The sequence below is a fragment of the Trichechus manatus genome, unplaced genomic scaffold (assembly GCF_000243295.1).
Source record: "Trichechus manatus latirostris isolate Lorelei unplaced genomic scaffold, TriManLat1.0 scaffold00004, whole genome shotgun sequence".
NCBI lineage: Eukaryota > Metazoa > Chordata > Mammalia > Sirenia > Trichechidae > Trichechus > Trichechus manatus.
In genome coordinates this window covers 34,087,289-34,106,497 of record NW_004443940.1, presented here as the reverse complement: position 1 = coordinate 34,106,497, position 19,209 = coordinate 34,087,289, and the positions used below count along the sequence as shown (strand labels likewise).

The 19,209-nt window shown below is 52.8% G+C and overlaps 1 protein-coding gene across 1 annotated transcript in view; it reads right to left on the bottom strand.

Annotated features, from left to right (window-relative positions):
- FAM178B (family with sequence similarity 178 member B) overlaps positions 1–19,209 on the bottom strand; it is a 127,561-nt gene that overhangs the window by 34,318 nt on the left and 74,034 nt on the right. The window contains exons 15-17 of the mRNA XM_012556317.2: positions 12,916–13,009; positions 12,165–12,341; positions 11,787–11,884 (exon numbers count right to left, since the gene is read on the bottom strand). Of these exons, the coding sequence (XP_012411771.2) occupies positions 11,787–11,884; positions 12,165–12,341; positions 12,916–13,009 (369 nt within the window). The remainder of the gene's footprint in view (positions 1–11,786; positions 11,885–12,164; positions 12,342–12,915; positions 13,010–19,209) is intronic.

Sequence of the window (19,209 nt, the reverse complement as noted above, 5' to 3'; positions counted from 1 at the left end):
GTGCTCGGAAGGCCCGGGCGACTGCCAAGTTCCCCTTCGAGTGTGGCGCGCAGAGCTGAGCTGATGCTCATTTTCTTGGCAGCCCTGCAACACTATGCAGTGAACAGACTGAATCCTGAGTCCTTCTCTCACGTTTTGCTGTCAAGTCCTATTTCTCAGATCCAGCTGTTAACTGTGCAGCTGGGTCTCTCTTTCCACTCAGCCCATCATTACACTCTGCTACGCTTTCGGGATCTTCAATTTGCTGTCTGTTGTATTCATGTCATCTGTGAACCTGACGATTGTTCTATTAACACCCTCATCCAAGAAGATGCTGGTTCTGCCTGGCCAGCCTTTTCCTAGTGAAGCTGGAGCCCCGGCAGCCACGAGGCCTGCCTCCCCCACCCCCACCTGGGATGGTCATCAGCACCTTCTGATCACAAGCCCACCTCGTTCTACCATCCCATCACTCAGCCCCAGAAGCGGATTAACCGGTCAACAAGGTACTCATGGGTTTACTGTGCTTACTTACTAATCTGTAGTGCACAATTTCACGTGGGTTTCACCGTGTCTTTGATACCATGAAAAACAGGTGATACTGTGCACGAGTGACTCGTAAGCAAGCACAAACCCGCGTGTACCTTGCTTACTGGGTAAACATCCCTGCTTAGCCGTCATTTCTTCACCTGTCCACAGGATGTGATGACAGTTTCTATCAAATGCCCTACGAAAACTCAGACACACGTACCCTCCAGCCCTCTCCAGAGTACTATTCTGGTTAACCTGTCAAAAAATAAATGAAGCCTGGCTGGTATGATCCATTCTTAAGAATGCTAGAAACCAGTGCGTCCTTTTCTATGTACTCACCAGCACCCAGAACGCACCTCTGCCACACCGCCCCCCACCTCCCAGAAGCTCCCACACCTGCTGAGGGCACCCCCATGGAGTCCCCGCACCCCTCTGCACGTGGTCCCAGCACAGAGGGGGCTCTTCTTTCACCGGAGGGACTTCCAACACATTTTGCGCTGCAAGGAGCTTCCACACGGCGTCCTCCAGCACATCAGGCTTCAGGTCTCCCCAGCCAGTATCTGATTCCTGACGAAAACTCACGCTCCTCCACAGAGAAGACAGAAGCAGGGCGGGAATTACGCGGCCGCCATCCTCTCCTGGCCAACGTCAACGTTTCACTGTCAGCCAGAAACAGCTTCACACGAGACTCAACAGAGGCTCCGCTTCTGTCCCCAGCACGTCCCCGGAGCACTGTCACCGGTCCACACTGCTTGTCTGCCTGCCTTGGCGTCAAACCCTTCTATTTTCCCTATCTTTCAAAATCTGGGTAAAGCTTCGAGACGCTTCCCACCTGTCTCTTCTCTGGGTTCCTTTGCAATCCACATTCCACGCTCTGTGCAGCGTCTCCCCGCCCACCCGAGCCATCTTTCTGTTCAGAATCTGCTACTACAAAGCCTTGTCTTGCTCTCTACCCTTTGAGAAGTCTGTCCTCCAAAAGCAATCACCCACAAGTGTACTCACTGAACACCTGCTCCATCCCAGGCTCCAAGGACCCAGACAGCAAAGTCACGGCTCCGGCTCCGGCTCCGGGGCTCAGCAAGTCCACAGCCCATGGGGCCAACAAACGGAGCCAACACTCAGGGCTGGTGTGCCAGGAGGTTCCGTGGAAGGGGAGATGCCTCCGTCTGAGTCTCGTCTGGAGGGTGAGAAGAGATTAACCAGGCCGAGAGGAGGCGGCAGGGGAAAGTGGCCTCTCTAGGATCAGGGAACAGATGTGGAGAAATTTTCATGAGTTTAGGTGGGTGCAAGGTTACAGAATATGGCTGCAGCATGGGAGCCCTCGGGGGACATTGGGAGAAGGTAAGATTGGGAAAGCTAGCACAAAGCCCTCGTGCACCAAGCTGGGCTGTCTGAATTTTAACCTGAGGATAAAAGTCTGAAGATTTTAAGCAAAGGAGTGTGTTATGGTTGAATTGTGTCCCCCAAAAATATGTGCTGTAAATCCTACTATGCCTGTGGTTATAATCCCATTTGGCAATAGGGTTTTGTTACGTTAATGAGGTAGTATTAGTGTGGGGTGTCTCCTAAATTAATCTCTTTTGAGACACTGAAGAGATTAAACAAGCAAGGGAGCAAGCAGAGATGGGGGAAGAGAGACACCATGCCACATGAAGATCGCCCCGGAGCCAAGGAATGGAAGTTGAAGAGACAAGGACCTCCGCCCAGAGCAGAGAGAAAAAGCCTTCCTCTAGGGCTGGCGACCTGAACTGGGACTTCTAGCCTCCTAAACTTAGAGGAAATAAATGTTTGTTAAGGTCACCCACTTGTGGTATTTCTGTTCCAGCAGTACTAGATGACTGAGAGAGGAGAGTCATGAACGGGTATGCATCTGAAGGTCACACTGCTGGATGGTGTCGGGGAGGGATCCGAAGGAGTCAGGACTCTCCGGCAGAAACCCAGGGGAGCTAAGAGTCTGAACAAGGGCAGTGACAACGAGGAGAATGACGAGGGATAAACATGGCCCATGTGGACGCTAGAAGGGGCCAAATGTGTTCACAAGACTCCCGTGCTTCATGCTTTGGTCAACGGGCAGGTGCTGATGCCATTCACGGAGTCAAGACAGACAGAAGGTGGTGGTCCTTGAAATACTTGCCCACACAGACCTAGTGCTTAGAGGAAAAGTCTGGGAAAGATACTGATTTGGGAGTCACTCAAACCTGGCAACGGTTGTGAGGATGGCGCAGGACCGGGCAGTGTTTCCTTCTGTTGTACGGAGGTTGCTATGAATCGGAACTGACTCAATGGCATCTAACAACAACAACTCATACTTAAGGAGCCCTGGTGGCACAATGGTTAAGTGCTCGGCTGCTAACTGAAAGGACAGAGGTTTGAACCATCAGCCGCTCAGACGCTCGGGAGGAGAAAGACCTGGCAATCTGCTCCAGTACAGATTACAGTCTAGGAAACCCTATGGGGCAGACTCTGTTTTGTAGGGTTGCCATGAGTTGTAGTAGACTCGATGGCACCCGACAACAGCCCATGCTTGGCAGCTGAAGCCATGGATGTGGACGAGGCAGCATCTCAGGTTGTGTTCTCCTGGACTCCGAAGTAGAGACAAGCAAGCAGGAAATATACTGGGGTGGGGGTGTCCATCTCAGGTTGTGTTCTCCTGGACTCCGAAGTAGAGACAAGCAAGCAGGAAATATACTGGGGTGGGGGTGTCCTTGGGATCAACTCTTGTAGGAAAGGGAAGAAAGCAGGTTTGGCAAAGGGGAAAACTGGGCTCTGATGCCGTGACAACAAAGGCCTCCGCTGACCCCACAAGGAGCTCTGGAGCCGGCAGGGTCCTAAAGGCATCCTGAATTGAGGCAAAGGTGCCAGGGCTTTGTACCCCAGCACTGACCAATCCCTGGGTGTGGGCTGTTCCCAAGGCAGAGGCACAGACTCCAGGGAGGTGGCTGTCTTCAGCAGAGGCAGTTTCTGCAGAGGGCCGGCAGAATGACACTCCCAGCAGCTGGGGAATGAATGCTTCAGTCCTGAGGTGCGACAACCTAGGAGCCACAGCCCCGCTACAGACGGCTCCCTGAGCTCAGGTGACCAGAAGAGAACCGGGACAGAACCCCAGGGCTTACACCAAGGCTCACGGTGGTGGAACAAGAACGACCCGTGACTGAGACCGAGGGGCCAAAGAGGGAAGGGAAACCAGGAAAGTGGTTTTCTGAGACTAAAAGAGGTGCTAAAATTTGTTCATGAGAAAAGGTCACTAGAAGGTCATGGGTGGCCTTTGCCAGGGCTGTTATGGTGGAGTGGTTGGTCCAGATGAGGTATAGCTCCTTTAAGGCACCTTCGGAGCCCTGGTGGCACAGTGGTTAAGCATTTGGCTGCTAACCAAAAGGTTGGCAGTTCAAATCCACCAGCCACTCCTTGGAAACACTTTGGGGCAGCTCATCTCTGTCCTACAGGGTTTCTATGAGTTGGAACTGACTCGACAGCAAGGGTCACTTTTGGCTTTTGAAGTCACCTTTAAGTCATACCCACACACCCGTACACCTTCTCATCTAGGTGACCCGAGACTCTGCACACTACCCCTCATGCTCCTTGCTTCATCGTGACCCCCTCTTCCTTTGATGTCTTCCTCTCAGCTTCAACCACGACTCTTTCACACGACCTTCGTCGTGCCTCTTGTTCCTCCAGATTAGGTGCCCTTCTGTTATGGACTGAATTGTGTCTCCCCAAAATATGGGCTGTAAATCCTAACCTCTATGCCTGTGGTTATAATCCCAACTGGGAAAGGATTTTCTTTGTTATGTTAATGAGACAGGATCAGTGTAGGGCATGTCTTGAATCAGTCTCTTCAGAGATAGAAGAGAGATTAAACAAGCAAGTGAGCAAGCAGAGATGGGGGAAGACAGATGCTAAGCCACAAGGAAATCTCCAAGGAACCAGGAAACAAGCTGAGGAGACAAGGACCTTCCCCCAGAGCCAACAGGCAGAGAAAGCCTTCCCCTAGAGCTGGTACCCTGAATTCAGACTTCTAGCCTCCTGAACTGTGAGAAAATAAATTTGTTTGTTAAAGCCATCCACCTGTGGTATTTCTGTTATAGCAGCATGGGTTAACTAAGACACCTGAAATCTTGAGATTGTCTGGACCTGGGCTGCCTCCTCCTAGAATGTCCTGGCCTTGTCCATCCGGAGGAGCCTGAATGTTTGTGGTCTCAGGCGATAACTCCCTACTACAGTCCTAGCTCTGAAGAATCCGACAAGTGTCCGAGGATAGGTCGGATTCAGACAAAGAGCGAGCGAGAACTGGGGACAGGGAGCCTGGAGACGCAGCAGAAGATGCAGGGAGAGGTGGGTGGAGGCAGGGTTGCTGTTTTAAGACAGGAGACACACGAGAGCACTTATCTGCTGAGGAGAAAGAGGAAGCAGAGAATACAAACCTCAAAGTACAGGAGTAAGCAGGGCTGACTGCAGAAGGAAAGTTCCTGAAGAGGCAGGAGGGACGGGATCCCGCGCTGGGGAACGGGGGTCAGGTGGAAAGGAAGGAGTTGCGAACTGCAGGTGCACCTAGGTTTGTGTGGTGGGGGTGGCCGTCAGACAGTAGAGAAGGGACCACTATTTGCAGAAATGTGGAGGTTTGGTGGCACAGCAGAGTGATGATGTTTGGACTCTTCTGAGGGGTCCGGGGAAAGCTGATCAGTAACACAGAGACTAGCTCCTGGGCAGCAGTAAGGGCTGAGGGCTGAGGTGGAGACAAGGCACATGTAACCTGGTACCACTCCATGTGGCTGCACAATTTTCAGAGTGGGCAAACCTAAACAACGAGCAGGAAGGCAGTTAACGAGAGAACAAAGGGCCCAGGAAACAAGGCCAGGAGAGGCTGACAGACGGAGGAAGTGAACTGTGCAGCTCCCTCTCCAGCAGCATGAAACACAGAAACCATGAGGGCTTTGGGGACAGCTACGGTACACCTCCACATATCTGCTGCTCTAATCCCCAGTGCTCCAAGACATGAAGTTTCCAGCTCCTCCTTGTGGGTCACAATCGGCTCAACTGCGCTAAGAGGATACTGGGAAGCTCTGGAATTGATGAGAAGGTGGAGAACGTGGCTCAAAAGTCAGTAGCCAAGGGGTGCTGGGCAGCAGTGACCCAGCCAAGGTCCCTGACCAGGAAGAGCCTGGTGAACACTGCTGTCCCTGGGGGCTGGTAGTCTCCGATCCCTGGACCCTTCCGTCTTCCCTCCGGGCATCCAACTGGTTAAGCCTGGATCTAGCTCCAGGGAACAGGCAGCGGTGGATCAGTGGTAGAACTCTCGCCTGCCAAGCTGCAGACCAGGGTTCCATTTCAGGCCCATGCTCCTCAGGTGCACTGATGAACGACACAGACCTCACTCTCACCCTGAGGGAGCTCACGTTCTAATAAGGGAGGGGGCAGACAGCACAGAAACAAATTTCAGGTACTGATAAGTCAATGAAGCAAGACAAACGCAAGGTTCTGGAGGGCCCTGCAAAAAAAACTCATTGCCATCACGTTGATTCTGACTCACAGTGGCCCTACAGGACAGAGTAAAACCACCCCGTAGGGCTTCCAAGGAGAGGCTGGTGGATCTGAGCAGAGACCTTTTGATTAGCAGCTGAACATGTAACCACTGCGCCACCAGGGCTCCAGAGAGCCCCGACGTGGGAGCTAACCCAGAAAGGATGATCAGCCAAGGCTTCTCTGAGGTGGTGACCTTTCAGCTGAGGTGGGGGAAGGGGAGAGTGTTCTAGAAAGAGGGGATGAGCATCAAGGCTCAAGAGGGCAGGGGCCCTAGGACCATCTTAAAAACTCATGACATCCTTCTAGGTATTATGCAAAGCCAAAGGATTTTGCAGCAGGGAGGTGACTCCATTGATTGTGGTTAAAAAAAGTTCCTTATTTTAGTGGTAAATGTTTTAGGTGTGATAATGTTGTTATTATGCTAAAAAACAAGAGCCTTTAAAGAAACAAACAAGAGCCTTATCTTTTAGAGATACCTGTTGAAATATTTACAGACAAAATGATCAAATGAGCTGGGTGGGATTTGTGTCAAAATAATCTGGGGAGGGACGGTGAAGGGAGCAGGTGAGGGTAAAAATGAATTAAAATGGCCGTAAATTAAGAACTAACTGCTGAAGTGGAATATGGGCCCAGGGAGTCCACCATATCATTGTCTGTACCTTCGGGCAGCAAAGCCTGTGAAAGCCGGAAAACCTGTGTAAGGTGGAAACCCGTCAGAGGAGGAGAACTCAAACAGCGTCCCCTAAAATGAGCAATACCCAAGTGCTAAGACTGCGAGCACCCTGTCAGAGGCGGAAAACCCGCGAGACCCGGGAGACCAAGGCGGTCCCCTCGAGTTTCGGCTCTCACAGGTTTCACTGTACATGTTTGGAATATTCTATAACAAAACTTAAAACAATTCTTAAACCTAAGTGATTCTGGCTAAAGGGCAAGACCAGGTTGTGGGGGTTAAGAACAGAAGCAGGGAGGGTGGCAGGGTGTTTGGGAAATAGAAAAGAGCCCAAAGAATAGTCACTTACATCCATCTCAGTACTCAAGGGTTACTTCTTTTCCCCCAAACAAAATGGGGATCACACGTGTGGCTCCATAACATTTTTTCATTTAGATTATTTCTTTAACCTTCTCTTCCATGACATCACCTTTAAGTACGGTATTCTGTGGAGTTCCTGGTGGTGAGCAGGGTTAACGCTGTAGCTCGGCTGTCAACCACAAGGTTGGAGGTTTGAGTCTACTCAGAGGCACCTCGGAAGAAAGGCCTGGAGATCTACTTACAAAAAATCATCCATTGAAAACCCCTATGGAGCACAGTTCTGGTCTGACACACATGGGGTTGCCATGAGCCAGCGCTGACTCGATGGCAATTTTTTTTTTTTAATTGTGCTTTAAGTGAAAGTTTACAATTCAAATTAGTCTCTCATACAAAAATTTATACATACATTGTTATGTGACCCCAGTTGCTCTCCCTATACTGTGACAGCACACTCCTCCTTTCCAGCTCGGATTTCCCGTGTCCATTCAACCAGCTCCTGACCCTCTCTGCCTTCTCATCTCAACTCTGGACAGGAGCTGCCCATTTAGTCTCATGTGTCTACTTGAGCTAAGAAGCACACTCTTCCCGAGTATCATTTTATGTCCCACAGTCCAGTCTAACAGGCAAGTGGTTTTTAACGCAGTCTGTCTTATGGGCACAATTTATGGGAGGCTACTGAAGCTGTTTCCTGTTTTCCACTACTATAAACATCACTATGCTAAACACCTTGTTAACAGATCTTGGCTAACAATCTATTTCTCCTCCAGGTTAAATTGTTAGTTGAAAGGTTTGCACATGTTAAAGTCCTTTACTAGATTTCTTTGCCAAGGGGCTGCAGAGGTATCCACACAAGTAGAGCAGGAGCTTGTTTTTCCACGTCCATGCCAACCCCGGGCACCGCTACTCTTCTTCATCTATGCCGATCCACCAGGTGATGAGTTCTACGTCACTGCCAGGGTCGGTTTTGTAACCCGTTTTAAGAATCCTTCGTTCATCCCTCCATCTCACCAGGCGGTCTGCTTAAGTGGGTTTCATCTCCGCCCGGACGGCGAAAGCCATGGTAGAGCAGTGTGCGCACGATGTTCAATAAACATTCACAGGGGGTGCGGCAAGCGGTCCCCAGAGCCCAGAAGCATCCGGCTTTCCAGGGAGTTCAGGTGGCCCTCAGTCTCAGCAGCCATCTTCCTTCTCACAGAGCTCCTGGGAGTGGCTGCAGGAGTCTGCTCTGCGCACGTGCGGGAGACCCGGCAGAGCTGGGATGGCACGCTACTCTTCCCAACCGTCCCTCAGAGCCACCCCAGTGGAGGAGTCACAATCCTGAGGCCGATGTTCCTCCAAGAGCCTCCTCTTCCTATTGGTCCCATTCCAGGTGGTTTTCTCTCTTGCTTACTTGAATCTTTCAAGGTTAAGCTCACCTCCTGTGGCACGACAGATCACTCTCATATGGCCTTTCAGGCCACGGTTTTGTAACTCCCACCAAATGACTGGGTGGGATTATGCAAATAAGGTGCTTGTGGCCCACCAATGAGATTGGACAGCTTGCTAATAATGCAAATAATATGCATGGCACCCTTGTAGGGGTAGGATATGCAAATAAGGTGAATGGAAAACTAATGAGGGGATTGGTCAGTTTTGCCATCTGGCTAGACTTAAAATGATCCATCCTAGAGGTGGGTAGGGGGTACCTCACTACTAGCAAGAGACAGGAGCAGAGCATCTCCTCTGAACCCAGGGTCCCTGGGCTGAGAACCTCCTAGACCCAGGAGACAGAGAGAGCTGTAATACCAGAGATGGTGCAAGACAGAAAGAAGTGGCGGTACAGAAATGGTGGCAGCAGTGGGCTTCCCGGACCACAGAGCAAGGTGGTTTGCCGACCCATGGAGTGAGAGCTGAGAGCCCTCAGGCAGGAGGCTTCTTGGAGAAGTGACGTGTCTCCAGGCACTTGCTGACAGAGCTAGGCTTGCTGACCCATGGAGCAAGAGAGCTGAGGGACTTCAGGCCAAGACTTACTGGCAGAGTAGGGTGCTCCTGGGCACTTACTGGCAGAGCTAAAGAGCTTTGTAACACTTGCCCAAGTAGGGCAGAGGCCGAGGGCGGAGAGACGTGCCTGCAGGCATGGCTGGAAGAGGCTGTCCTCATGGAAGAACTGTATCCTGGGTGTTCCTGATCCTGAATTGTAACCTGTTACTTCCCTGATAAACCCCATAACTGCCAGTCTGTTCTATGAGTTCTGTGTGGCCTCGCAAGGAATTACTGAACCCAATAGAGGAGCAGAGAGTGCCGGGGGAGGGATGACTGGTGTCAGAACTGGTAAAAAGGCAGGAGGGTGGAAGTAGGTCTGACATCCACCTCACAGCTATCAGCCTTGGGCTGTTGCTGCTGACAGTGATTCTCCTCCCCTTTGTGAAGTTAGAGGAGGAGGTCTGATGCTCCCGTGACACCAGTTTCACACCTCCTCTTCCTTAAATTTGCAGCACCTCCCAGAACCATGAAGCCCTGATGGAGGAGGGCAGGGAGGGGGTGCACTGGCAAACGTTGATGGGATGGGGAGTTCTCCCTTTGTGCTTAGAGTCAAGCCGACTAAGCGTGTGTGACAGCCCATCGTCCAACAAACCGCCCTTCTTCCTGGGGTCAGTCTGGGCACTGAGCCCAGTGTGGCAGCCGCAGCTGGGGCAGAACAAGGCAGCCAGCAAGCTCCTCCAATGTCACCACCACCCAAACAAACTGGGGAGCACAGAAAGGGAAGGCTAATTAAAGACCCACGTTGAATACAATGTGGCTGTGAAAAAGAAGGAAGTTCTTTAGTACCCAATTTACAATGACTGCCGAGATGTTCCTTGAAGAGAAAAGGCGGCAGAGAACAGGCAGATGGAGGGGCTGCGGAACGTGCATACACACAGATGCTCTCTGAAGTCTGCGGAGACCCACTCTGGAGTATACGGCTAGGTGGCTCAGGGCCAAGGAGGAGGCACATTTTCACTACATACTTCCTGGTACCTTTTGAATCTTGTACCATGTGAATGCGTTATCTATTTAGAAAAATAAATAAAATTTCCAAATAAATGCATAAATAACACCCATCCCGATGATGAACCTTTTTGCTATCAAGGGTCTTGAACAATGTATTACCCTGCTGACTTGTCTACTTGAAAGCAAGGTGAAGGATGTACGATTTTATTCACTCCTCAGCATTTATGGGGCATTTATCATGGGCCCTGAAGCTACAAGGATACCCTGCAAAAGACAGTGATTCTTCAAATCAGTTTTAATACATTCAGACTATGATGAAGGTAGCTTCAGATCTATTGGGAAAGAAGAAACTATAAAGCCAAAAGATTGGTGTTAGGTCCACCAGTTCTTTGGGGGTGGAAAAGCACAGGCCTTTCCCCTTCTGTTTCAATCAGATTCATGGGAGGGATTGAGCTTCCCACCTTAGGAGTGAAGTTCAGCCCACAACATTTGTACATTCTTGGGATGGAAAAGGTCTTCTTATTCAAGATACAAAAGATTCAATTACACAAAAATCCCAGTTCAACTCTCTCTACCTTCTACACAACTTTTCTGTAAATCTAAATCTATTCTGTAATTTAAAAAATTATTGAAAAACTAAAATAGAAAGAAAAAAAGTAGTTACTGAAAGATAATATACAATTTGGCAGCTATGGAATGAAGTGGTTATCCTCCATTTTGTGATATAATGTAATCACCTTCCTCATGCAATCTGTTGTCATCAGCCAGTCAGTTGTAAGAGGAGTTCCCTCAGGGGTGTGGCCTGCGTCTAACATAAATGGACGTTCTGGCAAAGCTCATTGGCTTTTGCTCGCTCTGGATCCTGCATTTGGCTAGTCATCATCTGACCTCCTGTTCTTGGGACTTGAGCCAGCAGCCTGCCATACTGCCTGCTGATCTTGGGATTCATCAGCCTCCATAGCCTGTGAGCCAGCAGCCTGCCGTCTGACCTGTAGATCTTGGGTTCGTCAGCACTGGCAGCTACGTGAGTCAGAAGAAGCTTCCAGCCTGATGCCTGACCCACGGACTTGGCAGCCTCTACAACTGTGTGATCCATCTCCTTGAGATAAATCTCTCTCCCTCTCTATATATACATGCTTTACTGGTGTTGCTTCTCTCGAGAACTCAGCCTAAGGCAGGTGACGTGGCTGTGACCCAAACAAGTACCTGCTCTGGTGGAGCTGACACAGAGGAGAGGCAATCGTAAACAAGAGAACAAGATAATTTCCAGCAGTGATAAATGCTGTGCAGAGAATCAAACAGCATGATGGATTGAGAATTTGTGTGTGTGTGCGGGCAGGGGAGAGTGGGGGGTCTGAATGACAAGAAGGAACTTGCCAGCCAAAGACGGAGGGGTGGGGGGGAGCCCCAGAGAAAGGAGGGCGGGCACGCACAGTCAGAAGTTAATTGTGCAAAGCAATTGTTCTGCAAATAAGACCATGTTTAGCAAATTAGGCTTTTCTTTTTTATTTATAAAGAACTCATTAGTGACTTTTATTTTTAGTCCTTTCTCCTGGGTTTTAGAAGTTGGGAGGGAGGACTGCTGGGGCTGAGAGGGGAGGATTCTGGATCCCTCCAGGACAAGCCCTATCCCAGGTGGGGTTGAATCCTGACCACCATGCAGATACCCCTGGGGACACAGCCCATGGACCCTGGCCCACCCCAGACCCGCGGGGGATGAGTGTCGGAGGGAGGAGGCAGAGGCAGAGACATGACCCACCTGCTCCGAGCTGTCAGATCCGGGAAGGACTGCACGAGAGCCAGCAGGTTGTGATGGTGGTCGGACACCCGGGTGAGGGTGCAGCACAGATGCCGGAGCTGCGGGAATGGGGGACACTGAGGCGGGGCTGTGGGGAAGAAGCCGCCCTCCACTCAAACACAGCGCCCAGCCCGCTCACAGGAGAAGTCCTAGTGGGTGAGAGGGGTCGGCACGGAGGCCGGATGGAAAGCGGTGTTCCCTGCACTCCGGTGACTTCCCAAGCAGTGCCATCCCATCAAGGGTGTCCTAGGGGTGATGTCCATCCCTCGTGACAAAGCTACCCAAGGCACTCTCAGGGCCTGACAGACGAGGTAGGGGCTGCGGCCTGCTCCGGAGTACCTTTCCCGGCCATTCCCGGATGTTTTCCAGCAACAGGAGCAGGAGCTGCTGGAGGTCCGTCTTGGGCACCAGGCGGAGCCCTACGTCCAGGCTGGCCTGGCACAGCAGCTCCATCAGGCCCAGGAGGCTGTCATCGGGGTAGGCGCCTGGCTCAGCTAGGGCGCACAGTGTCAGGAACTGGGGGGAAGAGGGAGAGCGAGGGCAGGGGAGCATGGAGGCGGAAGGGGAGAGGACTGCCCTCCTGAGGGATGGAGTCAGGGCAGAAGGGCTCAGCACTGCGACCCCCCACTCCCCACCCCCCGGCAATGCCGGGCAAGAGCTGAGGAAAGCGAGCAGCAAAGCCTGATTCAAGTCTCGGTTCGTGGGTCCTCAGGGGGCAGGCACAGACATGGAGAGTGGGTGCTTTCCATCAGGCCAGCCCCAGCATGGAGCACTCAGGAGGTTCTCGATGACCATCGCTGATTTAACTGTGGAATGGAGTCCCTGGGTGGTGTAAATGGTTAACGTGCTCAGCTGCTAACTGAAAGGTTGGAGGTTCAAGTCTACCCATAGGCTCTCAGAAGAAAGCCTGGCGACTGACTTCTGAAAACTCAGCCAATGAAAACCCTATGGAGCACAGTTCTGCTCTGACACACATGGGGTCGCAAGGAGACTCGGAATCGACTAGACGGCAGCCGGCTTTTAACTGAGGAACACATGTGGAGTGTGAGCACAGCGAGAGCGCCAGGGTGGGGGAGGCCACTCGACTCACCTTACAGATGTAGCTGAGGCTAACGTCCAAGGCCACCTCCTGGGCTGCAATCTGCTGCTCACCCCAGCTGAGGCTAGCTTCACTACAAAGTGCGCTAAGGTAAGGTCAGAAACAAAAAAACAAAACAGAAAGCAAAATATAAGGACACAAGACGAGGTGGACGCGATGGGAGAACTGTGGCAGAGAGGGAGGCCTACAGCTGCTCACGAACAGAGAACCCGCTGACGACCCTCTGCAGCCCAGCATGCCACATACCACGTCCCATGTATTAGTTACCTGCCACTGCGTAACAAATCACCCCGACGCGGTGGCTTAAGACAACAAACATTTATCATCTCTCACAGTTTCTGAGGACAAAGAATGCCAGAGTGGCTTGGCTGGGTGGTTCTGGCTCTCTCAGCCTCTCTGGTGAGGTTGCTGCCAAGATGCTGGGTGGGGCGGCAGTCCTATAAGTCCTGGCTGGGCTGGAGGATCTGCTTTCAAGCTCACTCATGTGGTCGCTGGCAGGCCTCCACTTCCTGCCACACGGGCCTCTCCGCAGGGTCCTGCGACATGGGAGCTGGCTCCCCCCAAAGCTAGTGTTCCAAGAGAGAGAAGGAAAAAGTCCAAGACAGAAGCTGCAGCCTTTTGTCACCTAACCTTGGAAGTTCCATCCCATTATTTCTGCTGATCCTATTGGCCACACAGTCGATCCATAACTTAGCATGGGAGGGAGCGACTCAAGGGCGTGGATTCCACCAGGAGGGGGAGATCACTGGGGAAGGGGGGCTCCTGAGGGTTGGTTCCCACACCCTGCGTTCAAGTTGGCCTCCATTTTTTTATTTTGGGGGCTTGGCAGCTAGAAAACCATACTCCCAGTCCCCCAGAAGGGTCTTCCTTGAAAGCGTTCTCTGTCCACATGGTTATGGTGCCTCTTTGCCTGCGGCTAGTTTTGGTTAGTTTCCAAAGTCGGCCACTAAGGTGACAGTCACGGAGGAAAAATGACTCTTGAAAACCCCTCCACAAGTGTCACTCTGAAGCTCGCATACTGTCTTGTGATAGGTCCAGCATGGCCCGCCTTCCCCGAGGGATGAAGCAGGTCTGGGTGGGCACCAGATGAAGTCAGAGGCCAGGGCTGTGTTAAAAAAAATTCCCTCTTTAAAGACCAGCATCCCACTCGGGGTGGGCAAGATGCTCAGACTGAGAGCCCTTCGTGGGAAGCTGAGTCACACGTCCCATTTCCTGTGCTTCCCAGCACGTATGCTCAGTGGATAAAGGCCCGAGCAGGGTCCCCTCCACGAGATTGTTCTCTCTCTGGCCAAATGTGCACAGCTGATTCCAAACACATCAAGGCAGTTTATGACAAGGCTCCTTTGCCGTCCGCCCACTTCTTCACTCTCAACCACTAGCCTAGAGCTCCTGACATCAACGGGCTCTCAGTAACTGAAGACGCGAGTGACAACAACGCTGTCCACAATAACGGCCGCCGGTGTTGCCACCCGGGCTGTGGCCGTGGGAAGGGCGCTGGGCCTGCAGACCCCGGCAAGGAGTCTCTGCTCTTACTTCTTTCTTGGCGCCGGTGCTCTTCCCCGAGGAGGAAAGACCTGTCTCCTAGGCACTCGAGAGGTTGGCACCAACAAACCGACACACGTACTCTTTCCTGGTTTTGCTTCTCTAGAGAAAGTGGCCTCAGACTTTGGTGAAGGGGGTCCTGGGGCTGGGCTTGGCCATTCTTCCAGATTTTAGCATTTATTAGGGCCAGGGCAAGGAGACCTGGTGGTGCAGTGGTTAAGCACTTGGCTGCTAACTGAAAGGTCAGCAGTTCCAACCCACCAGCCGCTATGCGGGAGGAAAGAACTGGCGATCTGCTCCTGTAATGATTACAGCCTTGGAAACCCTATGGGGCAGTTGTACTCTATCCTATAGGATCACTATGAGGTGGAATTGACTCAATGGCAACGGACTTCAGGGCCAGAGAAGAGGTGAGGCTGTCGTTTGCCAGCCCGGACGGCACATCCGGTACCTGCTAGGGGCCTGTGCCAGTACGTGGGGGACCAGCATTGGAGGTGCAAGGGGTATGCAACACGGGTGGGAATGCTTTCAGATTTCCCGAGGTGGGGGCGACCACAGAGGCGTCTTTGTGAGCCTGCGAAGAGAAATGAGCTTTCAGGCGGTTTGGGGCTCCCAGATGGGGGAGCAGCGCTGCAAATGTAAGCTGGGGGGGGGGAAGTGTGGCGGTGACAGTGACGGGAACCCTCCCCTCCTCCTCGTAAGCGAGGCCGACCTTCAGGAGAGAACAGTGGGCGGGCTGAGTGAAGGGGGCAGACAGCCTCCCTGCTGAGCCCCAGGATCTCCCTCTGCTTCTCCTCCAGAGCAGCAGGCAGCGGGTTACACTCCGACAGGCAACACAATGGGGTCCTCTATTCCCTGCCTTTCCAAGGCATCACTTGACCGAAACGTTGGCGGCTGCGGCTGCTATTCTGAGACCCGGCATCAGCTGATCCCCAGGACTCCACCTTCGCTGCTCCCAGCGTGAGGCCGTGGAGCACAGGAAACTCACAGCCCAGTGATTCACGGCTGCCCTGTGCTCCTCAGGCTAAGAATGGGCCGAAGGTTCCACCACCTGACTCCATGAGCAAAGGGGCTTCGTCCATGCCATTTCCTCCAACCCTGCCTCCTCCGTGCGGGGCTGGCACGTTAGGCTCCCAGTCTGGTGGCCAGCATCCGGGAGCCGGAGTGTGGGCCTCAGAGTCCCCAGGCGGTGCGAACAGTTAACACACTCAGCTGCCAACCAAAAGGTTGGAGGTTCAAGTCTGCCCAGAGGTGCCTTGGAAGAAAGGCCTGGTGATCTCCTTCTGAAATGGGAGCCACTGAAAACCCTCTGACACACACGGGGTCGACAGGAGTCAGACTTGACTTGACAGCAACTAGTTTTCTGTTTTGTTTTGTTAGGAACTGACCTAATACTTCAGTTTCTGTGTTTGTTTCCATCAAGGGCTGAAAACCATAATAAAGTTACTACCTGTACAGGGCACCAGACACTGTCAGAGTAAAGATGGTGAGTGAAGCGTCCGCATCGCCATGACTGAGAACAGAACAGCCGCAGCCACTGCTGTTCTGGGGGCGCCCCGCGGCCAGGGGCTCCTGTTCTACCAAACCAAACTGGATCTGACAGCTCAGCTCTGCTCTGCCAAGGCCAACGTAAGGAAGGGGACTGATGCTGAGCTGATGGAAGGGGAGAGAGAAGCAAGTACTTCCCAGGTCAAATGACACCAGCCACCCTCCCGCCTGCTGGGATGCTCTCTCCACGGAGTCATCCCCAGGTATTTATCTGCTTGGCCTCTGCACCCGGCAACAGCACCAGGCTGCTGTCTGCAGTGGCCACTCCGGTGTACCTGCTGACTGGGGCCCTCCAGCTGGGCTTTGTAATCAGGGAGCAGCCTGGGAATAGTGGCCAGAGCTACCGAAGGACCCTCCTGACTCCTCCCAGGTGAGCTGGGAGCACCGACAAGCGCATTCCGTGAGGGCCGCACCAAGCCCCCTCCGCCGCCGAGGATAAAAAGCCTGCTCACGCTCCTTCAGTGCTCACAGGTGGCATCGCCTCTGCCCTTTCACCCTCCCGATTTCACCCTCCCAGCTTCATCCCTGGGCAGAGGCCACTTTATTTTCAACAAGGTGGACAAGAGCCAGTCCACAGGATCCAGCTGCAGAAGGGCTGTATCTTTTTTTTTTTTTTTACCAATTCAACTTCGTACAGATGCACAACTTACAGACGGTGCCTACAATAATCGGCTGTGCAGCCCCACCCTTAATCAGTGTGATTTTCACATCACAGTAAACCAAAACTCAGCACTCCAGAGCAATAACCCCCCTTTCCCCTCCCTCCTGCCCCTCATAACCACTAATAAACTTCAGTATCTATACATTTGGGAAGGACTGTATCTTCTGGAAAGGAACTCCTGAAGCCCCAGATGAGAGATGGCAAGGGATTTTACGGAAAATCTGAGATTAAAAGCAAACAGTGAAACAACTGTCTTTCTCACGGCAACTAGAAACATACCAAGTATTTGGGGCCACATGTAGACATCTCAGTGCCCACTTCTAGCCTTGGCCATTACGAGGCTGTGTGTACCCTGGAGAAGCCCCCAGAAGCACTTACTCTGCCAGGGGAGCCTGAGATGGAGACATCCTTGGAAGCCAACGGAAAAGACAGAAGTGCCCGGCGTGGAACCAAGTGGCACGGGATGAGTCTCTGAGTTTATCAGGAAAAAGGATGAGGAGGACCGTGGGGGGAAGGCAGCCCTGAAGTTCCTCCTGTGGCCTGCACATCCATGAAGGATGTTGTAACCTCAGTGGAGGAGGTGCTGGAACCTTCTTGGTGCTCTCTGAATGCTCCTGGGGGGCTCGTCCTCCAACTCTGGGAAGCCAGGAACTTCCCCAAGCACATCAGCCAAGCAACCAATGACCCAGGAAACCTCCCCGAAATGTCCTTTTCTAGCTACCCCAGGCAGGATGCCAGAGGGGGACCCAGGACCTGTTTTTCTGCTTCTCAAGGCTGTGTTTAGGCAGAAGAACCTCCCCAGCCCGTCCTCACAGACTCTGCAGCAGCTGTGGCCCGTAGAGCTGCAAGCAGGGAAATCACCCCCTGGCCATCAGCCAGGATCCTCCAGGGCGGTTCTGAATCCTAGAGGGGAAAGGGTGCCAAGAGCCAGCCCAGGGCGTGGGGCCCGAGGGAAGGGGGTCAGGGGTCAAAAACAGCACGTCTGGGGGTGCAACCTTCCGCTCTGGCCGCAGGTCTGTGGGTCCTGGCCTGGGACAGCGTGGCTCTCCCTTCCTCCCCCACAGGCCTTCACTGCAGCCTGGTAAAGCTGCAGTCTGCACGCGGGCCTCTGTGCGCCAGCGTACTAAGGTGACACATTTACAGGGCCACCGTTCTCCTGCCTGTCTGCCCCACTGCTGCCTCCAGAGAGCAATCTGCCCTGCAGCAAAGGGCAGGAAGCTGTCCCACCCTGGGCGAAGGGGAGCAGGAGGGTGGTTCTTTGTAACAGAGCGCGGAATCAACCAGGTGGGGACGAGTCTCCATGCCACCTCCCACTCTCCAAGCTGACACCTGACGCACATCATAGCAGTGACAAGTGGCTCCTCTGACGGCCAAGGGTCCCGCCAGCTGCTCCCGCCCCCACACACATTTCTTCTTCGGAGTGTGATTCTCCCCCCCCACCCTCCGCTCATCCCAGAAGGTGTGACTTGAGCTCTGCATCAGGGGAGAGGAAAGTGGCTCACTATGCCAGATACGAGGAGGGAAGGGGCAGGAAGGAGGCAGGCTGGCACATGTGTGGGGCATCTGTAGCCAAAGCCAAGGGTGGTTGAGTGTGGCTTGGCAGACAATTACTAAACACAGTCGTGGAACAGGTTCTTAAGACAGTGCTGGCCCTCCCTGCAGAGGTACACCACCACCACAGCAGGGGCAAGGGTCCCCAGCACCCCCCGGGGCCCAGCAATTCCTGGCAGAGTGGGGGGATCCGATGGAACATCCTGTTCGGGGTTCTAAATCTGCTGCCATCAAGTCAATTCTGACTCAGGGCGACCCCATGTGTTACAGAGTAGAACTGAGCTCCATAGGGTTTTCTTGGCTGTGATCTTTATGGAAGCAGATCACGAGGCCTTTCTTCCAGGGCACTGCTGGCTGAGCTCCAAGTGCCAACCTTTCAGTTGGAAGCCGAGCGCAAACCACTCGCACCACCCAGGAACCTATATCCAGGGTTCTAAACACTCTGTTACATCTCAAACCAACTTCTCAAAGAATCCTCGAGACAGCGTTTGGATGTGTGATAATGTGCAAAACAAGACTGTGATATGTTAACACCTTTGCAAGCTGGATCCAGGCCTCACTATGTGAGTTACTGATATGTTGAAGGGCTCTGCTCCTAGAGGGTGGGGACAAGGCTTGTGAAAATTAGCATCTTTGTCTCTCCCCCATGTACGCAGCCTGGGGCACAAAGGAGGCGCTCTGCAAACGAGACCAAGCAGCGCTGTGCACAAGTTGGTTTTAGGTAACCGGGAAAGTGAAAGGCTTGGAGGCAGACTGCAAAGACGGGAGCATGTGTTGGAAAACACCAGGCTGAGAAGTCTGGGTTTCACTGGAGAAGTAGGGCCTCAGGCGCTCTCTGAGTTAAGCAAGCAGAGGAAACAGACTTTAGAAAAAGCAGGAGGTTGTGTCCATCCCTGGGTACGTGGCCCACCTGAGGGCAGAGGCACGGAGATGCAAACACCATTCACAGTGTGATACTTGGTACATTCACGGAGTCCCTGGTT